The sequence below is a fragment of the Kockiozyma suomiensis genome, assembly GCF_038497685.1.
Source record: "Kockiozyma suomiensis strain NRRL Y-17356 unplaced genomic scaffold V2V93scaffold_5, whole genome shotgun sequence".
In the NCBI taxonomy this organism is placed as follows: Eukaryota; Fungi; Ascomycota; class Lipomycetes; order Lipomycetales; family Lipomycetaceae; genus Kockiozyma; species Kockiozyma suomiensis.
Genome location: NW_027117668.1, coordinates 364,955 through 380,630, shown reverse-complemented (window position 1 = coordinate 380,630; position 15,676 = coordinate 364,955). Strand labels below are relative to the sequence as shown.

At 43.6% G+C, this 15,676-nt stretch overlaps 8 protein-coding genes across 8 annotated transcripts; 3 read left to right on the top strand and 5 right to left on the bottom strand.

Moving 5' to 3' along the window:
• The first annotated feature begins 265 nt into the window (after positions 1–265).
• On the top strand, positions 266–1,856 carry V2V93DRAFT_367548 (TFIIE alpha subunit-domain-containing protein). The gene is made up of 5 exons (XM_066909601.1): positions 266–490; positions 548–643; positions 707–848; positions 905–1,146; positions 1,197–1,856. Exons 1-5 carry the CDS (start codon positions 396–398, stop codon positions 1,678–1,680), a joined length of 1,059 nt encoding a protein of 352 aa, XP_066766513.1. The 5' UTR covers positions 266–395; the 3' UTR covers positions 1,681–1,856.
• A 64-nt stretch (positions 1,857–1,920) lies between these two features.
• V2V93DRAFT_379486 (concanavalin A-like lectin/glucanase domain-containing protein) lies at positions 1,921–3,440 on the bottom strand (the record flags this gene model as incomplete). The annotated part of the gene is made up of 5 exons (XM_066912013.1): positions 1,921–2,242; positions 2,308–2,432; positions 2,492–2,755; positions 2,817–3,241; positions 3,305–3,440. The coding sequence occupies 5 exons, from the start codon at positions 3,438–3,440 to the stop codon at positions 1,921–1,923; spliced, it is 1,272 nt and encodes a 423-aa protein (XP_066766512.1).
• A 423-nt stretch (positions 3,441–3,863) lies between these two features.
• On the top strand, positions 3,864–4,800 carry V2V93DRAFT_385549 (mitotic checkpoint regulator, MAD2B-interacting-domain-containing protein). Its single transcript, XM_066912241.1, has 2 exons — positions 3,864–4,142; positions 4,204–4,800. The coding sequence occupies exons 1-2, from the start codon at positions 3,935–3,937 to the stop codon at positions 4,716–4,718; spliced, it is 723 nt and encodes a 240-aa protein (XP_066766511.1). The 5' UTR covers positions 3,864–3,934; the 3' UTR covers positions 4,719–4,800.
• Positions 4,737–7,470, bottom strand: V2V93DRAFT_367545 (uncharacterized protein). The gene is made up of 3 exons (XM_066909600.1): positions 7,045–7,470; positions 6,917–6,973; positions 4,737–6,857 (listed from the first exon to the last, which is right to left on the bottom strand). Exons 1-3 carry the CDS (start codon positions 7,295–7,297, stop codon positions 5,194–5,196), a joined length of 1,974 nt encoding a protein of 657 aa, XP_066766510.1. The 5' UTR covers positions 7,298–7,470; the 3' UTR covers positions 4,737–5,193.
• A 300-nt stretch (positions 7,471–7,770) lies between these two features.
• Positions 7,771–8,704, bottom strand: V2V93DRAFT_367541 (60S ribosomal protein eL43). The gene is made up of 5 exons (XM_066909599.1): positions 8,589–8,704; positions 8,503–8,524; positions 8,379–8,430; positions 8,125–8,285; positions 7,771–8,058 (listed from the first exon to the last, which is right to left on the bottom strand). Coding segments are annotated over exons 2-5 (279 nt in total). The 5' UTR covers positions 8,505–8,524; positions 8,589–8,704; the 3' UTR covers positions 7,771–7,994.
• A 93-nt stretch (positions 8,705–8,797) lies between these two features.
• Positions 8,798–9,861, top strand: V2V93DRAFT_385546 (putative tyrosine-protein phosphatase). Its single transcript, XM_066912240.1, has 2 exons — positions 8,798–9,223; positions 9,280–9,861. The coding sequence occupies exons 1-2, from the start codon at positions 8,855–8,857 to the stop codon at positions 9,589–9,591; spliced, it is 681 nt and encodes a 226-aa protein (XP_066766508.1). The 5' UTR covers positions 8,798–8,854; the 3' UTR covers positions 9,592–9,861.
• V2V93DRAFT_367535 (uncharacterized protein) lies at positions 9,688–14,290 on the bottom strand. The gene is made up of 4 exons (XM_066909598.1): positions 11,585–14,290; positions 11,354–11,531; positions 10,708–11,298; positions 9,688–10,654 (listed from the first exon to the last, which is right to left on the bottom strand). The coding sequence occupies exons 1-4, from the start codon at positions 14,188–14,190 to the stop codon at positions 9,992–9,994; spliced, it is 4,038 nt and encodes a 1,345-aa protein (XP_066766507.1). The 5' UTR covers positions 14,191–14,290; the 3' UTR covers positions 9,688–9,991.
• A 451-nt stretch (positions 14,291–14,741) lies between these two features.
• On the bottom strand, positions 14,742–15,676 carry V2V93DRAFT_192824 (uncharacterized protein). The gene is made up of 3 exons (XM_066906977.1): positions 15,531–15,676; positions 15,405–15,464; positions 14,742–15,343 (listed from the first exon to the last, which is right to left on the bottom strand). The coding sequence occupies exons 1-3, from the start codon at positions 15,548–15,550 to the stop codon at positions 14,866–14,868; spliced, it is 558 nt and encodes a 185-aa protein (XP_066766506.1). The 5' UTR covers positions 15,551–15,676; the 3' UTR covers positions 14,742–14,865.

Genomic DNA, 15,676 nt, shown 5'->3' with positions numbered 1-15,676 from the left:
GACTAGGTCATTCCCAGTAGACGATAAACAGCCTCAGCAAAACGTTTCAAAGCAAGGGAGAGACAGGCAGTAAAGACCAATCAAGAGATAAGATAGAAACAATTCATGAAAACGGCCTAATCTCAATGCTAAATGGCAGAACACGCATTCGAGTATTGAGAACATATCTTATACCTACCCGTTGCGCATTATACTTCGTATAAACCTAACCCTATGCCTCTTGAACCGTATTCTGGTAAGAGGCAAGATTTAGCAGCGACTACAAATATATTTAGCACTTGATCCATTTGGCACTACGCCTAGATCAAATAGACAAGAAGTTTCATGATATAGACGAATTCATATATCAGGACTGAGATTTAGCTCTGCTATATTTTTGAGTAGCGGCAGGAAGCATGGAGCACGTCAAAGTCCTCATCCAGTACGTGGCCAGGTCCTTTTACGACACTCGCCATATTATTATCTTGGATGCTATCTTAAGGCACAATATGTATGATTTCAAACCCAATTGGTACTTGAATCTATAAGTTGACATAGTTATTGCAAGTTTAACGGACGATGATTTGTCCCAGATGGTGGGAATCCAAAAGAAGGAGCTTCATAAATTGTGCGCAAAGCTTCGTGATGATCGGTTACTAAAAATGTAAGATGCACAGCAAGATATTGTTCCGCGAGATCAATTTTCTAATAAGAATATCAAATCAAGTCATTCGAGAGCCGAACCAAAGGAAGGACAGCAGCGACCAATACAGCGCACATACTACTATACTCAGTACAGAGAGGCCGTTGATGCAATAAAATGGCGTGTACATAAGCTCGGGGAGACTTTCAACGACCAAATGAGAAACGTATTTACTCGTTATCAAATTAATTTTGAGAAAAATACGCTAACAGAATTACACAGGACGTGGATCGTCAAGGCTATGCGTGCCCTCTTTGTAAGCGTCGATACACCGCTTTGGAAGTCTTACCATTACAAGCTCTTGACCTTTCTGGCTTTGTGTGTGCAGACTGTGGCACGATCTTGAATGATGATGACGACAGTGATGAACTCAAGATCAGTCAAGAGAGACTTGCAAGACTAATGTCGCAGATCCGAAGAATCATCGACACTCTCAAAAAGATTGATGACACTTTTATCCCGGAGTAAGTTATTTTTGCCATGTTAATGAACGTTCCTCTAACAATCATACTAGCAATGACTTCGAAAGCTCATTGAAGACAGCAGTTTCTACAAGTATCGGCTCTAAAGATACAGAACCAGACTCAGTTGGATACGCCGCAAAGGGTATCAATAGCAATGCGCTATCCCTTGAAGTTGATCTCTCTGGAGACGGCAACGAAAGGGCAAAGAAGGCCGCGCTACAGGCCAAACTTGAAGAGTCCACTAACAACGCCCTCCCAGTCTGGTATCAGAAAAGTACGATTGGCGCTGAACCCGAAGCCGGCGAAGGGGATGTCAAGGCGGTGGATACTGCCATTGACTCCAAAGCAGGTATTCTCGTTGACGAAAATGCTGATACTGCTAACGATGGAATGCCTGCTGTTGCTGCTGACGCGGAAGATGCCATTGCTGCGTATTACAATAGCTTGCAGCAGAATGATGACGAGGAGGATGACGAAGATGATGACGAAGATGATGACGATGACGAAGATGATTTCGAGGAGGTAGAGGTTTAGCAGAAAACCATACTTTTTTTGACTTTGGCTCCTTCAAAAAGATTATTGTTTTGGAAATGTATTATTAGAATTGCATGCAATCAGAAAAAGTTATTTGTGCCTACTATTATTGAATAATAATCATCAAAACCAATGCAAAGTCTGCAAAGAAATCTAAAATTTTGTACAAAACCAGGAATAAATAAAAAAATATCTTGAATGCAGACTTATTCTAACGGGTCGCGAAATCTAGTAATGTGCTCATAGATATTTCGGGTGAAAGCCATCCCTTCTCTTCTTGTAAATTACATATGCTGTGACGATACCACCCTGAATGAGAATAAAAACAAGTAGAACGAACCAGATGCTGGAACCTCCCTTAGTAATTGCCTCGGAGATTGTGTCAGGTAGTGTACCGACAAGAGAAGTGGTATGCTCTTTGAATAAGGAGTCGATTTTATCCAGTTTCTCTGTCAACCGCGTAATTTCAGATGCGATGTTCTGCTTTGTGCTTTCGTGCATATTTGCTGTTGCTCCATGGAACTGTGCTTCCGTACGGCCTACAACCGATTCCACACGACCCCTAAAATTATTGGTTGTTAGTACAAATAAACTAGAAGCACCTGGAAACTGCTATAGGTTACATACAATTTTTGATCTAGTCGCTCAATCAAAGGTTTGATAGAATGTAAAGATTCCACCTCTTCTCGCAAACTAACGACTTTCTGCGTCGTCATTTCGAGTAGCTTTTGTAGCGCTGCAATTTGATCCGCCTTTCACACAGTGTCAGTATAATGAAGAGATTAATTCTATACTGATATGGCAATCTTACCAATTCCTGGACGCCAGAATCTGAGACCGCAGCTGGACGCTGAGACTGTCTCTGGGGAGGAGAATTTCTTCGTGGTGGAGGTTGCTGGTCCAATTTCACTTTTGGAGCGGTATCAGATCGAGCTGTTGAAGTACCAGTGGTCGATAATGAGAAAATCTCAAAGCTGTCTGGATTATCAAATGAGGCACCAGAGACACCAATGAAGTAGTCAGGCGGAAGCTGTACGTCATGCGACTCAAAACACGGGCGACCATCAACTTCAACCTATATGATCATATTCAACAGTTAGAATTGCTAATATTTAGGAATAGTAAGGTGCAAATACCTTCAAAAACTCAGGTCCAACAGTCAGTTTCAGCATGATCATTGCACCAGTGTTTCTGTAACGTAGCTGGCATTGATTAAAAGCTTGAGACTGTGGAGATGGAAGGGAAGCAAATCCAATTGAGCCGTCATTCAAATGACCACGAACGTGTCCCTGACCTCCGATAGAATCAATCATAATTCCTAAGCCATCCCAATAGTCGCGAGCACCGTATACGGGACCCTCGTCTCTGGAAGCAGTGTACCATAGTGCCATACCGCCACTCGGTCTGTCGCTTCCAGAGACTCGAAACACGAGTTCGACAGACCATTCAGAATATGGCACTGATCTTTGCGACCACACCGCTCCGCTCTGTCCTTGTTCGCCGGGGGAAGTCAGAAACACGCGATCAGATTCGAGTTTTACAGAGCCCTGCTTGTCCCAACCTAAAACATAAGAACAACTACCATTAGTATCGGCGGGAGCATTGGCAGATTCAAGAAACTTACCCGACATTGTTACACGATTCGGTGACACGGGATTAGGAAACGACAAACTGGCATCGTTTGCCTCAGCAAAGTTGTTTCCGACAACTAGCAAGGCAATTGCATGAGCAATGATCTGCCTTGGTCGTAGCTGAATCATTCTGTTTAAAGATAGGGCAATTGACTAGACACAAAGCTAGAAAACCGATCTAATCTCCTGGCAGTCGGCAAATATATAAAAGCCTGAGAGAAGTAGGCTCCAGTACACCAGGTCGCTGGCTCCTTGCGTGAAAACCCTAACATCATTGAGCTCCTGGCAAGTTTTAAGTTGCAGTCGCCCTGCGGTACCCTGTAAGCCAGCTGATTCAATAGCAAATAGTCAAGTAGAATTGCTCTATCTATTAAAAATTTGCTTTAGAATAGCTAAACGTGATTTTATTCAATTCCAAATACTATTCGTGAAAAAATTACGTGTCTTGCTCAATCCAAGCAATCTGCGTGGCCGAGAAATAATTCGGGTTAGGGCATTATGCGGCTCAGATATTGGACTTCCACTCGCTATGACAGCTATTCGACAACCACCGTCTGCTCTTAATCACTTGTTCATACTTTGTACATTACAAATATTCTCTATACTCAACGCCTCTTATAATTATGAAGTCTTCTCCAGAGACATCAGGGCTTGAGTCTAAAGGTACGGCTTCAAAAGTAGAAGCCTTAAACACGAACGATCCCGGTAGAAAAGATAGTATATCTACTGAAAGTGTTGGAATGAAGCGTACAGTTGATGATTTCGAATCAACACCGTCAAGTGGTCCTCCAGTAAAGAAAAAGATATCTAAATTGTCTAATTTCTCCTTGGGTGTGTATAAATCTGCTATATCTCATGGTTATTCTGATGTATCTTGCTGATATTTTGCTAGGTCTCGTTGCTGAACTAGAAGCCAAAAAGCCTGACAATCTTCCGCATATACCTCAACTACCGACAGGAGCATACAAACCGCTTCTATTAAAAGAACTTCCACCACTCCCTAAAATAAATATTGGAGAGACTGATCCTTCTCCAGCACCAAAAGAGCAGCAAACATCTCCTACGCCGACGTCAGACCTTGCCAGTGTGCCATCTGATATGGATAGCCTCGGAAAAGAAATAGGTCTGAGTGAGCAGAACTTGCAAATTTTACAAGGCCGCCATGCCAAACGCAAAGCGCCGATAAAATTTGTTGACTATAGTGTCGACCAACAGTATAGCTATAATCAAAGCCTTATTGATTCAGGAGCACTTCAGACTGTGCAGCCTGTAAAGGGCATTAGTTCAGGCAAACACCAGCTGAGAACTTTGATCAGCTCTGCTAATTTACAACGAGAGAGTTTAGAAGAGTCGTTCGCCTCCGGGAAAAGAAATAAAAAGGAGTCTGGTGCAAAATATGGGTTTTAGTTTACCATATAACGAATGTGTACATATAATATACATGAATTTAGCCAAATTTATAATTCTCTATCAGATCAGCGTCATCCGCAAACAGTGACAGAAAAGCAACAAGTCATCAGGAAGCCTACCGGAGTCACAATAAACAGACGTACGTTAGACTCGTTATTTGGGACTCAATTTCGGTTTCAAATATAGATAGCGGGACTCAAATCAATCCCATCATGCTTTATTCTTGTTCCGTTATTTCAGAACAAAATCTGTCCTTCTAAAACTCTTACAGCAATGAAGACAAAATATTTAACACCGAAAAACAAACAAACAATAAAACGGAAAACAAAAAAATTCCTGTACGCCAAAGCTAGCAATAAAATGTTACATCAATCAACAAAAAAAACTGAGTAACTTGCACCAAATCATTCCCGTAATGCAATCTTACATGCAAAAACCCAAGCTAATTTGATATACAGCTATATACTTCCCTCTAGTTCACCTTAGTCTGGACCTCGCTTTCTACGTTCGCCTTGGCAACATTAATCCACACTTGCTTCCTTTCTTGTAAATCTTCCTCAACCTTACTCTGTATGCCAACATCGCGATCACGGAGCACGAGGCCATAAAGCACATGACTGACTTTCTTGTTGATGTCTGTATAGCGGTCTTTAGATATATCCCCCGACCTATAAAATGGTCTCAGCACATCCCTTACAATTTCTTGTATTTGCGTCTTCTCTTCCAGCGTCAACTGAGAAGTGATCGATCCCGTAGAAGCAGACGGATTAGTGACTGCTACCGGTGACGACGTCTGCACAAGATCCGCACCTAATGACAAAACCGGAGGAGACGAATCGCGATAGCCGCGCGTGGTGGGACTCAATGCTGGAGATTTAGCATCTGCAGAAGGCGAAGGAATCGATTCTGCCGAAGGGGCAAGAATCGGTGAACCAGACGGTGATCGAAAGAAATTGACAGGCGTCGAAGCTGGGCTGCCAACTGGTGGAAGAGGCGACAAGGACCTAGGAGTGGGCAGTGTTCCTTCACCGTTTGGTAAGCGCGAATTCGTCAGAGTGGCCAAATGAGCCTCATTCGATGGAGACGGCGGTTTACGAATATCTTGAAGCAAAGACTTCATCAACGAGTGGCCTTCGCCACTAGTACCAGGTGGAGAGGACGTCTTGATGGAGCTAGCAGCAGTCGCCGGCGTCTTGCTATCTGAATGGTGGTCAACGTCTCCTACATCACTCCGTCGATGTGCTACTCTTGGCCTTTTCAGCTTTCTTGAAGATTCAGGCGACTCTGATTGATTTTCTGGTTCTGAAGTGATAGAAGGACGCGATCTTTTTGAATGCCAATCAGCAAATGTTCGAGACGGACGATGACGGACACCTGAAGTAGGAGGCTGCGCAGACTCTTCGAGGTCCAAAGCTTGCTCAAGCATATTCCATGAATCCGTCATTTCGGGAGTCTCTTTATCGTCATCAGCGCCAGAATTGAAAAATAATGTTGCCGTATTTCTAAAATATGACGATCCGCCATTTGCTTCCGCTATCCGCAAACGCAGACTCCACACTCTCCATTCGTCTGCCTCTCTCTGCTCGCGAGAACGGTTAGCGCGTCTACGACGTCGAGATCCAGACGAACCTGCCGATTCGTCAGTATCTGCGCTCCGCGAAGCAGCAGCCGCAGCGTCTCCCTGATCCTCCTCTAGATCATGATTGAGGCGGTCCCATACCAGTTGCCATGCACGATCCCACTGCCTGCTTCGGCCTGTGGCTCTTCGGACGCCAGAAGCACTTGACCTAGTTCGAGCACGAGTCCTTGAAGGTCGAGAAGCGCGAGCTCGACGCGTTGCTCGCGCCGATCTGGTGTTTGCTTCTCTCATAACAGATTCAGTGACAATGTGATTGTCCACACAAGAAGGGCAATACCATGCTTCTATGGGCACTCCATCCATTCCCAAGCAGCTAGCGTGATAAGGAGCATCGCAGGAGTCACAAAGTAATAGTTCGTCTTCACGACCACCAAAATCGCAGACGAGGCACAAGCAAGGTACTTCATCCTCAAAATCAAGCATGGATTCATCAAAAGCGTCGTCGTTGTCAGCTGCTTGCACCTTCGTCTCTACAGAATAGGAGTCCGCTACATGTCCTGAAACGCAATGTCAGTGAGTGCTCAACTATTGTCGATAAAGCCAAGATGTCAGATACCTGTTACTGTATGAAGAATCTCAATCACATTGAAATTAGTGCGGCAAGTAGGACAACCTGAGCGAAGAAAGCGACTGGTTAGATACACGACCCTTAAATAACAGATAAATACAAAGATTAAAACTTACTAGTAGCCTGTTCTATCCACATCTTTATACACGCATTATGCAGAAGATGACCGCAAGGTACAAGACGCGCTATGTCATTCGTACCATCGTAGACTGCAACCTCACCAGAATCATCCAGAGACTCCACTGAAATATTATTTTGCTTTTCCGAGACTGTATCATACTGCTCTTTGATTTCTGAGTCATCTTCGAGTCTGGGATCTTCCTCAGTGGGAAGAACCAGCAGGCAGATGATACACGGGTACTCTTCCATCAGATTAGGTATTCCCCGCCTAACACAATTAGGCAGACTGTACGTGTCGATTTCTCTGCGTATACTAGTTTGTTTTTTTCACTTTAAAATCTGATACTATCCCCAGTGAAGTCAAAATACGTTTGAGAGCATCATAATTATCAAATATTGTGGAATAGTTGGTAGAATGCGACATGTTTGGGAGGAGAGGGGAAAAGAAGGGACCTGGTCCAGCTAGCCCTGCGACTCTTTATAGCCCAAAGAGTCGCGCAAAAACATTGTGAGTTTTATGCCATAACATCCACCCAGCCCGAGCATCGCCGGCTGAGACGATCCACAACCATACATATTTATGCTTCACATGCCCATGCCGGTCGTCCATCCCAGGATTGTGATGTGTTTACCATCCCTATAGGAGCAGATACGTCTACGTATAATAAAGTGGAGTGGAGTAGGTTTAGCGAGGCTATGAGGAGAGCCAACGCTGGATAAGGTATGTGTCTGACGGAAATAAATCAGCAGCAATTTTATTGAAACAGCGCATCAGTGTATCTTAGTTACCAACTCTTAAGTAACGACACCCAGCATTTTGCAATGAATCGTATGAAGTAGCCTTTGTAAAAAATATGAAGACTTTGACAAGTTTGTATATTACCCCGACGGGATCCCTAACCATTTTTTATACTACAAAATACAAAAACAAATGCTATTTTCTCATTTAGACCTCGGACAATTCTCTCAAGCGACGAATAGTAGATCTGACGGTAGCGGCATTGGTAGTACTGTGAACCTGCAATTAGCAAACTAGTCCTATTCATAAAAAGATAATTAAAATTTGAAGCACATACGAAAGGGTGTAAGCTCCACCGGCCACAGTCTTGCAGCACGACTTGCACTTCCAGATACCGGTAGCGGTTCTCTTGACTGAAGTCTTTCCGCAGAAAGAGCAGAGGTAACGCGAGTGCTGCTGGATTTCGAGCTTCTTCGATTGTCTTCGGAGCGACGAACCCTGTATATCATGTTGTTATTATACCAGTCCCTTGTGCCCTCATCATCATTTCCAAACTTGATGGAGGGAAAAGAGCTATAGGAAACCACATACGTATCTAACACCGTACTTTCCGGTGATTCCGACCTTCTTGGTGCGTTTAGTCCTATATTGCAATTATTAGTACCGATGATCAGCAGAGCATTGCAATAGCACTGCAAGGCGGAAATTAACAAACATTTTGAAATATGTGTGGAATTCTAGAAACAATTAATTAGTCTAATCCTCTTTGTTTTCTTATTAGAGAATGGGGTCGACACGTACCGTTTCTGTTGATGGGCGAACCTGAAGAGTGAAATCAAGGACAGAACTCCTACTCAAGACTGAGCGCTCTCTGCTTGAGCGAGCGCCGCAGCGTTCATGCGTGACTGCTATTTAACTATCTGTAGGGCTGAGCCCTATATGCTATATTCACGTGACTATGACGCAAAAGCATTCATGGCAAGAGTAGCGCGACTCACGTGACGGAATTCTGCTGGCAAGAATAAATCGACCCCACGAATTTGGCTTTAGTCGCCTACAGATTACAGATGCAAGTGGAATCGTCGAAGCAGGAATGGCGGTCTAGTACAGAGACCATAGAAGAACCCTGGAAACTTGCTGAACTCACCAGGAAGTCGGATGCTGAGCAAGACGGAACGCCCCTACTCGTGACCCCATTGCGCTTCGGTATCGTACAGCCAAAGCTGTTTCGAGGACTTTATCCTCGCAAGCTAAATCTTCCTTTCCTGCGAAGACTGAAACTTAAAACTATTCTGTCTCTCACTCCTGAGCCTCTTATCGATGAAATCAAGCAATTCTGCAAAGAAGAGGGGATCGATGTAATCCATATCAAAACCTCGAAATCAAAAAAAAAGGACGTTCCTTTAACTCACAAAGAAATCACGCAGGCGATTGAGGTATTCCCATCTATCATAACAATATTTACACCGTATTTTACTAACTATTCTGTTAGATTATAATCAGCCAACGTCATTCCCCTCTTTATCTGCACTGTCTTAATGGTAGTCAGGCGACCAGCCTTGTGATCGCGTGTCTGCGAAAACTTTCATTCTGGCGAACATCTTCTATCTTCTCGGAGTTCAGCTACTACTCTGAGGTCACTGCTGCGGATCACAAATTTGTTGAAGAATATTCAGCCGAGATTCAGCTACCTAGTGATCCTGTTAGTTGGATATGGATGGGTTTGTCCAGGACAGGCGTAGTGGATCATCATCCGACCTTTAAGATTAAGCATGCGGCTTCATCAGAAGATGACGAATTTTGAAGATATATATAATGTGACCAAATGGTGGGAAAAAGGGGGGCAGTGATCAATTATTTGCATACTTTATATGAGGAGTCGATTGTACATTATCTGATCATCTGTTTTTATTCTAGCAACATGGGAAAGAGAGGGTTTGTATATATGGAGTTGGAGTACATTGGCAGTAGCGCTTACGGAAATATGAAATTAAACATGATTACCAAAAGATACTCATGTAGCAGATTCATCAATATTATTATGTAACTCGCATGAGTTCGGGTTGATCATTCATATTATCATGACATGCCAGTGCATGTTAGGTACTTTCTCATTCACTATCCTAAAAATTGGTCTCGACGATTCATATAAACACGAACGATCCAGATTCCTTCACAGAACAAGCTATACAAGACAGTATCGCCTACTTCCTTCGCAGCGTCTTGCGCTCCCCAAACCGTCCACGTTCCTGCGTAGTATCGTAAGCCCGAATAAGCCTCGACTGACCCTCGTCCGCTTGCGAGAAAGCAAATCCACGCTGCTTGCGCATACGCTGAACCTGTCTCACTTTCCTAATTGCCTTTTGGAACTGCTCCATTCGTGGCCTGTAGTCGGCAATATTGTACTTTTGTATTTCCTGAACATGGTGGTAAGATTGTGGAAAGTACATTCTCTTTGCGTATTTCCAGGTAAAATCACGTATCAGACACAGCATTGGTACTACTACAATCATTGCCCAGAACGCCACAGAAGTGAATAAGTTACCGAGAACGCCTTGATATTCAAGGGAAAATCCAAGGATAGGAGCAACAGTGCCGTAAATTGGAAAGAAAATAAGCCAGAGAATCAAAGAGCCAGGAATAGCTAGAACGGTCCACTTCGTCCATAAATTGGTGACTAGAGCAGCCTTGCCAAGGACTGTAACAACACATGCCGTGTACAAGGCAGTTCCCCAGACCCAGTGACCGGCAACGTATCCCGAAGTCTCACGAAATCCGTCTCGGTATGTGTAAATTCCACCGATATACAGAATTACCGAATGAAAGAATCCATTAAAAATCCAAGCCCAAAAGGTTCGCACATTAAACTGAATTCGCAGATTAGTATCAGACCGCAGAGACAATCTTCAATCATACTTACAAAAGTTCCTCTTTGTCCTAACTGATATAACTGAGGATAACGATCAAGTAATCTGGCATTCACAAATTGATCAAACACTCCGAGAACAAAAGGGGGAGCGACAGTGAAAAAGACGCTGTAAAAAGTAATACTCCACGACTCGTAGATAACTTGGCCCGAAAACGCGTTCTGAAACACATACCAAAACTGCGTCATGTAAAGAGCGATATTTTTGTAAAAAGAATAGAGAATAACTTTACTAAGTCTCTGATAGCTCCAACTACCGTGTACTAGTAGAAGTTTGCGAAGATATTTGAATTGACCAATCGAGACATCAGCGCTTCGAGCAGCCTGCATACCTTCCATGCCACTGATTCCGACACCAACATGCGCCGCCTGAATCATACTCACGTCATTTGCTCCGTCGCCGATGGCCAACAAAATGGCCTTAAGATGGCGCTTTACAAGTTTTACAACAAGAGCTTTCTGTAATGGTGATACGCGACAGCAGACGACAGCTTTGCACATGACAGCAAGATCTAAAAAGTCTTTTTCAAGATCTTTCTCCAAAGCAAAAGCCAGCGATTTGCCATCAATGACCAACGCCAAAGTCTAGTAAAAAGGTAAGTAAAAATTGTCAGCCTCAACAGAAAAAAGGTCAACTTACATCTAGAATGACTGTCTCAGCATTCTGGCCCTTAATAGCCGAAAGTTTGTTAACAATATTTGCCTGCGTATCTTCTTTGGTCTCCTCATTGATAATCAACAGGCTCATATCTTCTGACAGTAGCTTGCACGACATGCCAATGTTAATCGCGGTTTCTTGTCGATCACCCGTAAGAACCCTGCTTAACATTAGTCTTCTGTAAAACGATTGGAAAATAAAATTGAAACATACCAGATTTTAATACCGGCCGTCTGCAAAGTATGAATAGTGTCAGGCACGCCATCTTGAAGTTTATCTTCTATTGCCGTAGCTCCAAGCAGAAATAAATCCTTCTCAATCAGCTCGGCAGCTTTGTCAAGTTCCACACTTCGATTATTCATAGTCGTAGCAGCGCGATCGTATATCGCGCTCCACTCGGCATACTCATCATCAGATATTGCGCGCATAGCAAGACATAACGTGCGTAAACCGTCTGCAGCGTATTCTTCGAGATGCTGTAGTGTCGACTCGACGTAAGGATTACCGGGAGAGAGTCGCTCCAGAATGACTGTATCTGCACCCTTACAATACAGACGAATTCTTCCATCTGGGCATCTAAAGATTGCCGACATGCGCTTTCTCGTAGAGTTAAACTCACAGATATTAAGTAACTCGTATTCGTTATCGCGACCTCTCTCATTGACAGTGATTGACTTTGGCCTTCGCGTAGTAAATTGGTAGCCAAGACGCGCGGCGCCATCGACTAACGCGCCTTCGTCTGGAGATGCGGCCTGATACTTGATTTTTTCCTCGTCCGGTTTAATCTCGGGAATCACAGTATGGCATGTGGATAGCAAAGTCAGAAACTCATGAATAACGTCTTTTGTTGGATGATTATCAAGATTTTGATTTAACACGTCGAACCCAAAAATACCAACCATCTGGCCATCGACTTCGACTGCGCGTCTGTCTTCAGGAATTTCGTCGCCATAGCATATACCAGCAATGGAGCATTGCTTAAATTCCATAATATTTCGAGTCAGTGTTCCAGTCTTGTCCGAAAATATATACTCGATTTGACCCAATTCTTCCACCAAACTTGATGTGCGGCAGATGGTAGGCGTGTCTGTTGGCTTGTAGTACATATCCAAATCCGAGCTGATCAAGTAAGCCTGATAGAACTTGACAACTTCAATAGTGACAAACATACTGATTGGCACTAAATTTGAATAAAGAATCCAATATGTGAGAATATCCTGGAAGAAAAGTTTCGCCATACTTCTGCCCTCAATGTACAAATACCCAAGCTCAGATTGTGAGACATTTTCTTTGACAACGTCACCAATAGTAGACACGAGCGAAAGCGTAATGAGTATTCCAAATAAAAAGATAATCTGGAGATTAACCATGTGCTCGACAGCAGTTCTCTTAATCGGCGCGGCAGAGGCGTTTCGCATAAGCTTTGTTTCATGACCAGTGAAGACGACCACTCCATGTATCCAGGGGGTATTTCGCAAAGTTGCACCTCTCAATAAGAGTTGATCCGGATTTAAAGCAACTTCTTTCTCACCCGTGGCGGTGCTCAGAGTGATAGTCCCTTCGAAGGTATATAAACTACTGTTCGGCTGTTCTGACTTTATCGTTCCCTTCATGTTGCCCAAATCAGCTGGACTGACGCGGTCGGCAGTTTCTGTGAGACCTTGCTTGATTTTCAAATTTGTCTCGCCGTCAAGATTTGCTGTCTCGATGTAGCAGAGTCCTTCCGGCTCTGACGATGCCAGCAGAATCAAATCGGCCGGTATGCTCTCTTCTGATTCTACTCGCACTATATCACCAACAGCTACATTAACCCACCGGCGCGTTTCAAAACCACCATTTTTGAAAACCAGAACTGGAGCGTTATTTAAATCTTTGTCCGCGTTTCGTCTTTTGACATCCTCAATGCCCTCTTTTACCGCTGATACGCTAAGCACAATACCGAGGGTAATGATCGTGGTCCATCTATTTGTTGGGGAAACATCAGGGACTTGCTGAATGATGCAAGTAAACAAGAAAAACAAATTTGAGTATTTTGAAAACTGCTCAAATAAGAACTTTGGCAAAAAGGTCGCAATGTTGTACTTTGTAGTGCTGATATGATTGTCGAGATATCCATTGGTTTTATTTGCTGGTGCATCGTTGAGATAAATAATACGCGGCCCAAGCGTAGAAGGATCGATAGGCTTACGTCTTAAAATCTTGTTGAATATCTTGCGAATGTCGAAATCGCCAGCGCCTGATGAATCTTCGAATTGTGAGACGGCTGTAGCTGTTTGCGCTCTGATAGGATCACCATCAATTGTCCCAAAAGCGGCTCCGGTTTCTGCCAATGGTAGATCCATATCGGAATACTTAGGTCCAAATCCCATTCGCATCTTCACGCGGTCGTAGAACCCAGGCGCGCCATTTCGAGAGGGCACCTTCTTAGACTGACGGCGGGATACATCAGCAGTATAAGTACTTTCTGCGTAACTGTCGTCAACTGCTCGATCGACGAAAGGATCTTCATAATAGGGCTGATATGAGCTGAGGTCAGAGGCCTCGCCGGGATCGTATCCCGCGTTATGCTGGATATGCGCACTTGTTCTCGCATCCTCGAGAGGCAGAACAACATAGCTTGAGTCTTGATTAGCAAATGGATCAGATGCATCCAAGGAGACCTGCTCATAAGGAGAAGCTGTAAAAGGGTGTCCCTCTGCAAAATCTTCTTCAGAGGCTAGTACATCACTATCTGCAAATGGATTTCGGCTCGAGTATTCAGAATTGGAGTTCAAAGGATGATGATCTAACGGTATTTTATCACTGTAGTCGCCATCCATGATTTCCCGCGGCACAAACGGCCTATGGACCGTCAAGGAGAGATGCACAAAGGAACTTGAGAGTTGCGGTATTTGCTGAAGTTGATGCCAAATATATTTGTCTAAGCGCGTTGGGCCGTGCGGCAAAGCCTCAAGAAGCTAAGACTTACGTACTCTAATAGTTCGTGTGGGGACGTTATCACGGAATTGAATTATGGGGTTTGTCGGCTAACTGTTCGTGAAATTAGGACAATAACAGTGGGCTAAGAATACAATCTGGCCGTCTGATATTGCACAGACGAGCTGATGCATATATTGAATATTTTACTTGATGAGAATATGGGATCAGGCTTGATCTCGGTGATTCAATTGGAGGAGTTTTATAGTTGGTAATAGTCTGGAATTGGATTCCTAGTTGCTGCTCTTGTCTATTGCTGAGAAAAAGCATTGGCCCTATCTACATGTGTATCAGGGTAGCATATCCAACTTAATATCATTAATTTAGGCTCTATTTAATATATCTTGCGCAAAATAACAGACAAATCATAAAAAATTCTTCTAAATATCATCTAGTTCCAGAAACGTCGAACATCAAATAAATAACGGCAAACTCCAAAACAAAAAAAAGGTGGAAACGATAAAAAGGTGGAAAAGATATTGGCAGCATCACTATCATTGCTCTAGAGCGTCGCTAAACTAAAATAACCTCTTTGCATTTCCATCCCGAGGACCAGATGGTGGACTCGATCCAGCAGTATGCCGGGATGGTCGATCAAACATAAACGGCACGTCAAATGTTGGGTCAAAAATCAGTTCGCTCTCCACAACCGGAGCAGGATCGGAAGCAGACTGCGGTACACGAAATGGCGAGACAAGATCAATAGAGCGAGGAGAGGAGGAGTATATACTGTTGGGATGTAATCGAGAGCTCTTCGCGAGTGTTACTGAAGAAGAATACGAGCCATATATTTCCGGAGCGGACCCACTTCTACTTTGGTGCGGAATCGATTTGGCACTGCCTTGAGAGGGAGATCGACCAACAGGCAGATGCTGAGATAAGTAGTACGGCGACGAAGACCAGGAACTATTAGGTGATGTAGAATACGAAGAGGTGTGGAAAGTGCTGGGCGAGATAGCCATATTGCTAGCGGACTTTTTGTCAGATTTTCGACATCTATGTGCGTAGTTCAAAGTCAGCAAACAGCATATACGAGCACAGTCACAGAAAGACTTACTTCTCTGAACAGTATAGTATACTGTTGCTTGGAACAGTGAGCTGCTTATCGCAGACAGTACTATTATCAAAAGGTCAGTAAATACAGTCCTAATCTATTTCGCGCGCAGGGCGTAGATAATCGCACCAATACTCAAGAAAAGACATGAAGAATACGTCAGCAGTGACAGAATTTTAGATGCAATATATCTTCTGAGATAAGGCTATCTGGAAATCAACAGCCGACTGCTGAAGAGTATCTTAGCAGCAAAGCAGTGCAGCTATTAGATCTCC

Bases quoted from the DNA above. Each gene is read 5' to 3' on its own strand.
- V2V93DRAFT_367548 (XM_066909601.1), top strand. From the start codon at position 396: ATGGAGCACGTCAAAGTCCTCATCCAGTACGTGGCCAGGTCCTTTTAC. The intron at 491-547 runs GTATGATTTCAA...AGTTATTGCAAG, and splicing joins GCTATCTTAAGGCACAATAT to TTTAACGGACGATGATTTGT. The intron at 849-904 runs GTATTTACTCGT...AGAATTACACAG, and splicing joins TCAACGACCAAATGAGAAAC to GACGTGGATCGTCAAGGCTA.
- V2V93DRAFT_385549 (XM_066912241.1), top strand. From the start codon at position 3,935: ATGAAGTCTTCTCCAGAGACATCAGGGCTTGAGTCTAAAGGTACGGCT. The intron at 4,143-4,203 runs GTGTGTATAAAT...ATATTTTGCTAG, and splicing joins ATTGTCTAATTTCTCCTTGG to GTCTCGTTGCTGAACTAGAA.
- V2V93DRAFT_367545 (XM_066909600.1), bottom strand. From the start codon at position 7,297: ATGGAAGAGTACCCGTGTATCATCTGCCTGCTGGTTCTTCCCACTGAG. The intron at 6,974-7,044 runs GTAAGTTTTAAT...TTCTTCGCTCAG, and splicing joins GTGGATAGAACAGGCTACTA to GTTGTCCTACTTGCCGCACT. The intron at 6,858-6,916 runs GTATCTGACATC...ATTGCGTTTCAG, and splicing joins GATTCTTCATACAGTAACAG to GACATGTAGCGGACTCCTAT.
- V2V93DRAFT_367541 (XM_066909599.1), bottom strand. The intron at 8,286-8,378 runs GTATGTGGTTTC...CATGATATACAG, and splicing joins GAAAGTACGGTGTTAGATAC to GGTTCGTCGCTCCGAAGACA. The intron at 8,059-8,124 runs GTATGTGCTTCA...GCAGGTTCACAG, and splicing joins GGTGGAGCTTACACCCTTTC to TACTACCAATGCCGCTACCG.
- V2V93DRAFT_385546 (XM_066912240.1), top strand. From the start codon at position 8,855: ATGCAAGTGGAATCGTCGAAGCAGGAATGGCGGTCTAGTACAGAGACC. The intron at 9,224-9,279 runs GTATTCCCATCT...CTATTCTGTTAG, and splicing joins AAATCACGCAGGCGATTGAG to ATTATAATCAGCCAACGTCA.
- V2V93DRAFT_367535 (XM_066909598.1), bottom strand. From the start codon at position 14,190: ATGGATGGCGACTACAGTGATAAAATACCGTTAGATCATCATCCTTTG. The intron at 11,299-11,353 runs GTAAGTTGACCT...CCTTTTTACTAG, and splicing joins CTGAGACAGTCATTCTAGAT to ACTTTGGCGTTGGTCATTGA. The intron at 10,655-10,707 runs GTAAGTATGATT...CTGCGAATTCAG, and splicing joins TAGGACAAAGAGGAACTTTT to TTTAATGTGCGAACCTTTTG.
- V2V93DRAFT_192824 (XM_066906977.1), bottom strand. From the start codon at position 15,550: ATGTCTTTTCTTGAGTATTG. The intron at 15,465-15,530 runs GTGCGATTATCT...TTTTGATAATAG, and splicing joins ATGTCTTTTCTTGAGTATTG to TACTGTCTGCGATAAGCAGC. The intron at 15,344-15,404 runs GTAAGTCTTTCT...CTACGCACATAG, and splicing joins ATACTATACTGTTCAGAGAA to ATGTCGAAAATCTGACAAAA.